This window comes from Hylaeus volcanicus, chromosome 9 (genome assembly GCF_026283585.1).
Source record: "Hylaeus volcanicus isolate JK05 chromosome 9, UHH_iyHylVolc1.0_haploid, whole genome shotgun sequence".
NCBI lineage: Eukaryota > Metazoa > Arthropoda > Insecta > Hymenoptera > Colletidae > Hylaeus > Hylaeus volcanicus.
The window spans coordinates 3,020,685-3,030,937 of record NC_071984.1 but is presented as its reverse complement, the minus strand read 5'-3'; the positions used below and the strand labels follow the sequence as shown (position 1 = coordinate 3,030,937).

Genomic DNA, 10,253 nt, shown 5'->3' with positions numbered 1-10,253 from the left:
TCCGAGGCTTCGTTGTGGAGATATTAACGGAAAACACTGACCAATCAACGGCCGCTCCAACGGTATACTCGTGCTCTGATTGGTCCAGAGTTTTTCGTTAATATCTCCTCAACGAAGCCTCGTACAACATTTTCGCTAAGGAAAAAGTTGTTTCAAATCATCCCTTGAACCATCTTTTTCAAGGTGTTACAACGTTTTTGGAACACCCTGTATAATAATATGAAATTTCAATTTTTTTCCTGCCACATATAAAGAGTCCTCAGCTTTACATGCTTATCTCATTAATTAGTTTTTTAACAGAGGGAGGACCAGTAAGACAAACGCAATATTTCTCATTCAATAATTTACAGGTGCTAATGGTCATATTTCCAAAGCGTTCTTCTAAAAATTAAAGAAATTGTAATAAATCCAAGACCTAGTACAAGGATTTCCCATCCAACTGGTATCGTGAAAGGTTTCTCTAATAATGATTTAATCTTCCAGGTCACGAAATTGCTGGAATTAACGCTAGATTTCCGAAAAATCGAGAAAAAGGGTTAAACTTCAAGAACATCCCACCCCCCCCCCCCCCCCCCCCACCAAGCTGATTGACGATGACTAAATTGGAATCGATCGGTTTTCTCCCTCTAATCAGAGGAATCCCTTTAAGAAACGTCTGCGTTAACACCTTATTTTTGTGAAATCGAGGAAAAGGGTTTAATTAAAACCCCCACAGCTGGCGCCATATCAAAAGGCACAGTTGGTTCGCACGCCAAGTATGTATGAAATGAGAACGACTACCTCGATCATGTCTATTCCTGAGTACCGCGGTTTCCTAGCCTTACTTTATTTTTACTTTATTTTATTTTATTAAACGAACGTGTCAGGAAAGCACGATAAATCATCTCGACCCACACGAGCGTCTTCGATTATTTTTGTTACCTCGTTTAAAAATCAGCGATCCAACAAAGATACATACCGCAGGTGAATTAATAGGTCGCTGAACTTTGTTTCATTTTGTTTGGGGGGAAGGATTGTTTGGATAAACTTAAAAAAATGAACTTGGAATATTACAAGAATTTATAAAGATAAACAAATAAATATATAGTTTATCGGTTAATATTATAATATATGGAAAGCATATGTAAACAAATACTTGAAAATGAATCACATAATTCGTGAAAGGTTTATGTGGATATACATTTCGTAAATAATGAAAATTAATATATATATGATTTAAAATATATATGTAATATATATATATATATATATATATTCATAATAGATGGCCTTCCAAATATTATTATAATATTTCGAGATACATAAAATTAATAAATGAACTTGGAATAATACACAAAATTTTAAGGATAAACAAATAAATATTTTATCGATTAATACAATATTATAATACGTAGAAAACGTATATAGATACCTGAATAAATATTTCCTGAATCAATGGAGTTAACGTAATATAATTTACAATGAATATTTAAATTATACACTTGTAACAAATGATCTTTTAATTATTACAGTATTTCTAGACATGTTGAGAAAATTCTAGGTAATTGAAAAGTGAACTTAGAAGTGACCTTCTTTATTGCCTGCGAGTAAATTTCAAATATTTTTGACATAGTGGTGCCGTCTTCTCTCGTGCATACGAATCTCGTCGAAGGAACGAAACTCGGACAATAACTCGCTGAACTTAGAATTCGTAAGTGGCGCCACTGTCTTCGACTGAATGGTAAGCAAGCTTTCAAATAACCATAGCATGGTAAACTCGTTGCAGTTGAGATGCAAACCATTGAACAAAAATTTTGTTTAAACGTTTACTTGGACTGACGTTATATTAAATTTGTTATTACATTATATTTAATTATATTAAATTTACATTAAACGTAACGAAACACGTTAAATTTATATAAGAAGTTGTTGGAAACTCACTTACATTTATTGTTACGTTATATTTAATTATATTAAATTTGCGTCCAACATAATGGAACCCAAAGTCCAATTTTACCACTACATTATTTTCCATAGCTTACAATTTTACATTTATAATAAAATTGAAGTTTAATGTTAAACCGTTGACAAATTTGTTTAGACACATGTATTTAGGATTGTAACACGAACCGTCTTGGATCATTTTTAGGTGAACAATCACTCGTTTGATAAAGCTGTTTGCATTTGGAAAGATTCCCAAATTGCATATGATAATAATTTGCAAACCAGTAGAATGATACAAAAATAAAATGAAGCATATTTGTTGTTTAATAGTCCTTTATTAATAGCTCTGAAATTGAAATTTTCTTTTCCATATTGTTGCTAGTTGTAACGTTATTCTGTGCCATATTATTACAACAATTCTAAATTAATCATACGATTAATTTTTTGTATTAAATTTAAAGATTCTAATTTTATAATAATGAAAGTGTTGAATATAGAAAGGATCACAATGTAAATATTTAGAAAAGATGATCACAATATAATCAATTTTAAGAAGAATCACAATGTAAATCATTATAATGAATAATCACAAAGTAATCAATTATAAAAGGAATCATAATGTAAAGAATTATGAAGAGTGATCACGAGTAATCAATTGAAAAGGAATCACAATGTGAAACATTGCAACATGTTATCACAAAATAATGGATTACATTAGGAATCACGAATGTAAATAATTTTAATGAATAATCACAGTATAAACAATTCTAAAGGAAATCACAATATACATACTTACCTCAATTTATCTCTAAATTTGACCACACTTATGACAGTAATAAAAATTAATTAATCAATCCAACTTTTCATGCCGGTCAAACGTGTCCAATTGTGCTTTGGATTATTTTGTATCTGATTAATTTCTATTCTTATTCCTCGATTTATCAGGCTGCTTGACTGTCAATTTGTTTTCATAATTTGAACATCTGATTCCAACTAAACTAGTGTTTGATTGAAATAGTCTGCTGCATCCATTATGATGTTACCTTCAGGAGTATTCATAATATATGACAAATAACTGAAGTATTTTGGTGTACCTTGGTGTACATCAATGATGCACGGTACTTCATCATCAAAATTCCGTGAATTAAACTGTCCATGCAGCTATCTACCAAGCACGTTTCACTGTTGGCAGTAAATAATCATTTTTGGATCTACAAATAACATGGATGATCCACGAGCAGTATAGTTTGCACAAACCGTGTCATTTCTTTCTGTCCTTGATTCTTTCCTTGTCCTTTCTGTCTGACCATGAAACACAAAATTGAAGTATTTTTTATTCGTTCTAGCTATCATCGAACAGTGACTCCAGTATTCATGTTGATTGCCAAATTTTCCTTCGGTCAGTAATTGTTATATTTACTTAAATACTGTATAAATTCGATTTTTATAACGTATCAAACGTTTATTCAAGGAAGTTTGGATGATAAGTGAGGATCACAAGAGCTGTTAGAGTTGAAGGGTGAACAAGTGGAGTTACGTTACCATTAAAATATGCGAATCCAACAGCAAGAGACTCTTGCAAGCCATTCCAACAAGGTAATACGATGCTTTTAATAAATTCTCACCTGCCTGTCCGTATTAATATGTTTTCAAGTCAAGTTTGAGTAGGATTTGGTTTTTGAGGAATGTCTCGTTTGATTTAGAGTGAAACAGCGGTTTTCATAGGCGGCCTCGGTATTTTTATCGTTGTTTGTAGCCTTTGAGTAACAGTTTACGTATCTTCATTTCTTCCAGGCTAATTTTATCCACCCGTCGTGTGCACAATATTCTGAATTTCTAAGCCAACGTCCACGCACTGCCAAAATCCTGACGTCTTCATTCTCTTTTCTTCTTACACCGCTTTGATTCATACTCGAAATTCTAAAGAGTGGTGTTCCAGGCCTTTTAAGTATTGATTGATTTTTTTGAGTAATTAATATTGAAATTTCGTTTTAGTTTAAATCTTGAAAAAGGCATTTGAGAAACAAGCTGATTCAAGAAAGGTGATCACAAAATAATCAATTATAAAAGGAATCATAATGTAAATAATTATGAAGAATGATCATAAATAATCAATTGAAAAGTTAGTGCAGTCTTCCCACCTCAGATATCTTCGAAACTATAAGTTTCACAGAAATATTTGCTAAAATAAAATTGCACAGTGGATTTATTAATATTACCCCTTCGATTTGCAGGTGTTCATGGTCATATTTCCAAAAGTATTGTAGAATGGGATTTAATTAAGGGATTTAATTAAGAACAGGCATTTTGTGCGATGTGTTTTAGTACATAAAATTGAATTTATTTAGAATAGTGCCTTTCTAAGCTTTATTTCTATAAAAATATAAATTTCTATATAAATAAAATTTCTTTGAGAAATGGTAGGGCAATTTCAATCGGGAACCTTTCGAGTAACACCTGGTAACACCTGTTATGCTCAAATTAGGCCACGTGCCCGAACGCTCAACCCTAACCTAAATTCTTATTCTCCCAAATATTCGAACGGTCTCACAAATTGCTCGACATACAAACAAAACATACAACACACAACCCTTTATTTTCTCTAGTTTCTATTAACACTGCCAAGATTCGTAAAATTTTGTTGTTACTGTCTGGCTGGGGTTGCATCGCATTCATATTTTTACCCAGAGTCCACCTGTTTGTCAGCATCTAATCAGGCCACGGCTGAAGCATTCCAAAAGTTTTTGGGGAGAGGTATGTGTGGTCGAGATCCAAGAAATTCGGTGTAAATAATAAATATATATATTATCGTTCAATTACAAAATATAAAATAAATACATAATACATATATATATATATACACATATACACATGTGGATGCAAAGTACAAATTTTGTGGTCTAAATAGGGAGAAGGCCAAGGTCGTCTACTTTCCAAGGAGGATCTTGCGGGTGGCACCGATGCTCTGGCCAGCCTGGGTCGCACCCTTGTTGGAACCTGCCTGCAAGCCGATGACAGACTCCCCAGCACGCAGTTGCTCCTCTGTGAACTCACGTTTGCATTCCTCTGACGGTTTAGGTCCCAGATAGGGGCCCTTCCACTCGGGGTGCTTGTACGTCTGTGGAAAGGACAGTAATGTAGAGAATCGAGGTGAGATCTGCCATGTGGAGGCTTGGACTTTGGTGGAATTTATTAGATCGTCCTAAAAGTTTGTGCCATTTATACTTCTATTTCTCAAATTAACATGTTAAACATACTCTTAAGTGTCACAAGAAAAGATAATCTGTCTCATTTCACAATAGTTTCTCACCTCTCTCATATAGTCATTATACTGTTACTAGAAAATATCTGTGGTTTTTTATTAAATTTCGACACAGTCTTCGGCACGAACTTATGGGACGACCTAATTATTATTAATTTGGTATTTTATTGTTATTGCTCTTATATATCACGTTGACTGCCAGACTCTTCAAGATCAATAGATCCAATATATTCTTGTAATCCCACTGTGCCTATTTCATTGTATCAGTGCAGAGTTCCAGCCATGTATAAGGAGTTCTCGGTCACCCTTATTCGATCAAGATAAATTTCGCAGTATTATCTCGGTAATTAGTTTTCTAATTGAAGGAGGACCGATAAGACAAACGTAATGTTTCTCGTTCAATTTACAGGTGTTAATCCTTTGCGAATAGTGTACATTTACTACCACCAGAAATCAGCTCAGAGGAATGTTTTGTATTCGTTGAAGCAATTTTTAAAAAATGTCAGCTTACAAGGGACGACGAGACGAAACTTCTTTACATGTAGTTTGTTCATAAGAACGCTTAGTTTCGAAAATAAAAATTGAAAAGAGTTGGAAACTAAACGTCGTATGAATCAGTGATGGGCAAAACCCTAGACTTCGAATAAATCTGAAGTTTGCAGATGTGTTTCTCTCGTTTCCTTCTTTGGAAAATGTTCAACAGAAGAAACGAGACAAACATATTGGCAAACTTCAGATTTATTCGAAGCCTAGGGTTTTGCCCATCACTGGTACGAATAAACTGTAAATATAAACAAATTTCGTTTTTGTGATTCTCTATAAGGCGGTACTTTTTTAAAACCTCTACGCCTCTTAGAATTACCAGGAAAAATCGTCTAAAGTCAAAGGGTTAATGATCATATTTCCAAAGTATCGTAGAAAGGAATAGGGTCCTCCATCCATTTATACGTATAAGGAGTCAAAGCATTCAGAATGAATTTTCCTAGTTCTTTAATGGAAAGCACCCAATATATAGGTGACGTGACATTAATAAAGGAGCTAGCTTTGTCGAGCAATTATAATTTAGATAGATTATTTATATGGTATATATTTAGTATAAATGGGATATTCTGATTGAAACGTACCGTGCGTCCAAGAGCGAACAGAGTGGTGACCACCTGAGCTATGTCTTTCTTCTCCCACAAGTCCACCGTTTGGAAGACATCGACGTCGTCCACCCCATAGTCTTTCAGAGCCTTCTGGAACCTGAGAGAGAAGGAAAGATTGAAAAGTCTCTATTCGAAGACGTGTAGGTGGTGTAAAGGTGAACGTTTATTCTTACGTGTTAATGTTCTCCATCATTTTGAACTGACCACCGGAGGAGTTGATTTTGGGGATAGATCCAGGCTGGATCTTGTTCATGAGATGGCACAGCACCTGGCCATCCTTGAGCACGTCCTCGAACAGCTCACCAGGGGGGAACTTCTTCCCAAGAATGCTCTCGATCCATTCTTGGGCCTCCTTCTCCATCTCTGGATTGCGTTTCGCCGCAATCTGTGAAAACAGAGAAATTAGCGGTGCAATCATATTGCTCTTAGTGCCTTGGTCTATCAACCTTTGGTCCGAGGGGGCATATTCCATCCCGAAGGTGTTGCGGATACAGGAAGAGGTGGACAGAAAATTCCCCATTACGAGCATGGAGTGATTATCAGATTTGTGATGCAATGTCAAGAGGCATAATCGACTCATAGTGTAAAATCAGTGTGGAAATCTAAACTGTGGATGCTTGGAAAATCTGTGAGCTTCGGTCAAGAGGCTTCGCAGATCAAGAAACCTTGAAATGTATCATGGTGTAAAATCAGAAGTCTGGTATAATTGTCCCTAGTGAATTCAGAGCGGAAGTCTGAATTCTAAAAGCTTGGCAAGTATGGAAGCTTTGGTCAAGAGGCTTCGCAGACCAAGAAACCTTGAAATGTATACTTTATCTCCATTCGACACCAACGAAAGCACTTTGAACCCACTCCTGAGCGACAATTGGCAGTTACTTGGCCACACTGATATTTGACACCGAACTGGGAGTGGAGACGAAGAGGAAAAATCCGTTATGAATGATCCTGCACTGAAGTCTAACTGTCCCATGGAAGTCCTCAGGTTCTTTGGCGTACCTTGGCGCGCACTTGACGTTCGAGAGCCATCCTTGTACTGTGTGGTGTTCCTCTGAGTGGACTGAAGTGCTCCGGCTGATACTTGGCCCCTCTTATACCAGCAGGTTGGCGGGAATACGACCCACGCCGCGTAGGAAATCGTCCAACACGGATGGGTGCTGGCGTGTTTCACCACTGTGGCGGTGGCGTACGTCAAAAAAAGACCGGGCATCATGTGTGCGTGGTTTCCACGGTTCTAATATTAGCGACTTATTCACTTGGACAGGGTGGCAACACGTAGGATTTCCAAAATCGCGGCTGGCAAACACACCAAGCCGTGGAACGTTCCATGTGTGGCCTATCAAACAGATTTAAAGAGATTCCTAGAGGTCTACGTTTGATCTTTGGTAGACTCCTGCTAAACTCGAGCTTACTTTTCTAAACTTTACGTTAGTAATATACATTTATTCAATTTTATTTCCAGTCACTCTGTATTATTGTATATGTTTTAGTTGAATAGATGGTTGATAGTGTCTAGAAATAATTATTCTTGATTTATTGTGTTGGAAATTGGTTCTGTAAACTACGTGCATAGTAATCCGATACTTGCAGGGCTTCAAGATCTTTGGAAATTAAGGGAAATATATGTAAAAGTATATGCAAGATCATCACCATCAGCAGCAGCAGCAGCAGGAGCATTACTGAATCATGTGTTTGCACGTCACACTTAAATATTGTTACATACTTGATTATTACACATATATAATAAAATAATACATAACATGTGTTTCGAAGTGCGTTTATTCGAGAACAAAACGAATGTATCCATTCAATTAGTCTCCATTCGTTAATCTATAATCGATTACATCAATTAATTATAATGTTTCAGGGAAGACGGTTTTTGGAATCCCCGTCTGCAGCTTCGCCCAACGAAGCCGCCATGTTGTTTACCATCGGGAATTAACGTTCTCGTCGCTGCAACTGTCGCCACAGATATTCGAAAAGCGAGAGTCGACAGGAAATACGACTGCACGAACAGCCATAGGTTTTTTTCGTTTTCTTGAAATAACCACCATCTAAATAGGCCAAGTTATTATTACACGACCTCCTTCAATTCACGACCAACCGACGGAAACTGGGGCTGAGGGAATGGCCAATACACAACAAAATGTATTTCTTTAATATTAGCAACCGTGTTCTTTTCGAACGGAATATTTTTCGCTCGGGGAATTTTTAAATAACGTAGCCTTATTTACGAGTACGTAATGTACATTTATTTAAATGTTAAGCGATGAATACTCGAACGAATACTCTTCTAATATGACTTCTTACCTTCCACGATATACCAATCGAACGTATTAAAAGAGTATTTAAATAACATTTACTTATTATACATACATTATATATTTACTATTTACTAATTACATTTTTTCGTTTTCGTTTTACATTATATATTTACTATTTACATATTAAAAGAGTATTTAAATAACATTTACTTATTATACATACATTATATATTTACTATTTACTAATTACATTTTTTCGTTTTCGTTTTACATTATATATTTTACTATTTACATATTAAAGGAGTATTTAAATAACATTTACTTATTATACATACATTATATATTTACTATTTACATATTAAAAGAGTATTTAAATAACATTTACTTATTATACATACATTATATATTTACTATTTACTAATTACATTTTCTCGTTTTCGTTTTACATTATATATTTACTATTTACATATTAAAAGAGTATTTAAATAACATTTACTTATTATACATACATTATATATTTACTATTTACTATTATGTATACGTTATATATACATTGTAACATTTACTATTATATATAGATAAGCTAGGGACGGGGTGACTCTAGATATATCTATTTAGGATTATTCAGCGTAATTCCTGACTCAAGCAGTCTACGACAACGCTCGATTAAGCAGTCCCGAGCGAACTGTTAAAATCCAATGATATGGAAGATTATTCACTGACGGAATAGCTGGCTACTGAGTCAGATTTAAATTTAATCCGCGGCGCGGTACGTGCTTCCCTCTTCAATGACGGACAGGAAACTTAAGTTTGTTGTTAATATGTTAATATGTATACAGCCTCGATACAATATTGTTTATCTTATTAGGCGTATACAGCTACAATTATAATATAATTGTGCGGTTACAAAGTACTCTTATCGTTAGTATAAAATCTATCCTCTTAGCTCCTATTGCTACATGTAATCTTAACAAATAATATGTTATGTTACTAGTCGATCCTCTCTTGACTATGCATTTGTACTAATGAACAGTCCTATACTTAATTAATACTTCATCTGCATGTTTCTCATGAAATATATTTATTATAAAAATCTAGCTGTTCTATAAGAATTATCCACGGAAGTAGTGCAGGAAATTTTTCAAAATGGCGTTTATGGCGCCACCGGTGGGAAAACGCCCAAGCTTGAGCGAATATATAGTTCCGAATGGAGCTGCAAGATGGCGCGACCAAAGTATATAGAACGCCATCTATTAGCAACAGCGGGAACTATGTTCACTACAAGCTTGAGTGTTTTCCTAACGATGGCGCCACTGTTACATTTTTTTGTGGATAGCGAGTCGAGGCGTTGAGTCGTATATTATTCGTACTGGATTATTCTTAATATAGTTTATAGTATTACTCGTTAACTGAAGTCTATTTACTTCAAGAGCGATTTGCAACTTGGCACCAGCCTGTGTTTAAATAACGGGCAGATTTCCAACATTTTCAGTAATTCTTCGTACTCAATCACTGTGCCGCAAGCTTTTTAATCATGTAATCATTTATTTGTGGTTTATGTATAAATTTATTTACTTCGGAAATAAATATGTTCGCACTTTCAACTAAATCGTCGGTCTTTAACATAGTATTAATAAGATTTTTTAAAACAATGACATC

At 35.0% G+C, this 10,253-nt stretch overlaps 1 protein-coding gene and 2 long non-coding RNA genes across 8 annotated transcripts; 2 read left to right on the top strand and 1 right to left on the bottom strand.

The window, feature by feature from the left end:
- Positions 1–576: 576 nt before the first annotated feature.
- Positions 577–4,584, top strand: LOC128881829 (uncharacterized). Of its 6 annotated transcripts, none has more exons than XR_008458186.1 (6): positions 577–755; positions 1,512–1,540; positions 1,613–1,720; positions 3,270–3,322; positions 3,399–3,519; positions 3,718–4,584. It is a non-coding gene; the product is annotated as an uncharacterized LOC128881829 (long non-coding RNA). The 6 variants fall into 6 exon arrangements; XR_008458189.1 differs by having other exon boundaries at positions 3,399–4,045; positions 4,158–4,584; XR_008458188.1 differs by having other exon boundaries at positions 3,395–3,519.
- Positions 4,585–4,709: 125 nt separating this feature from the next.
- Positions 4,710–7,491, bottom strand: LOC128881828 (muscle-specific protein 20). Its single transcript, XM_054133194.1, has 4 exons — positions 7,330–7,491; positions 6,507–6,718; positions 6,310–6,430; positions 4,710–5,041 (listed from the first exon to the last, which is right to left on the bottom strand). The coding sequence occupies exons 1-4, from the start codon at positions 7,357–7,359 to the stop codon at positions 4,850–4,852; spliced, it is 555 nt and encodes a 184-aa protein (XP_053989169.1). The 5' UTR covers positions 7,360–7,491; the 3' UTR covers positions 4,710–4,849.
- Positions 4,932–8,911, top strand: LOC128881830 (uncharacterized). Its single transcript, XR_008458191.1, has 2 exons — positions 4,932–5,073; positions 8,198–8,911. It is a non-coding gene; the product is annotated as an uncharacterized LOC128881830 (long non-coding RNA).
- The last annotated feature ends 1,342 nt before the right edge of the window (positions 8,912–10,253 follow it).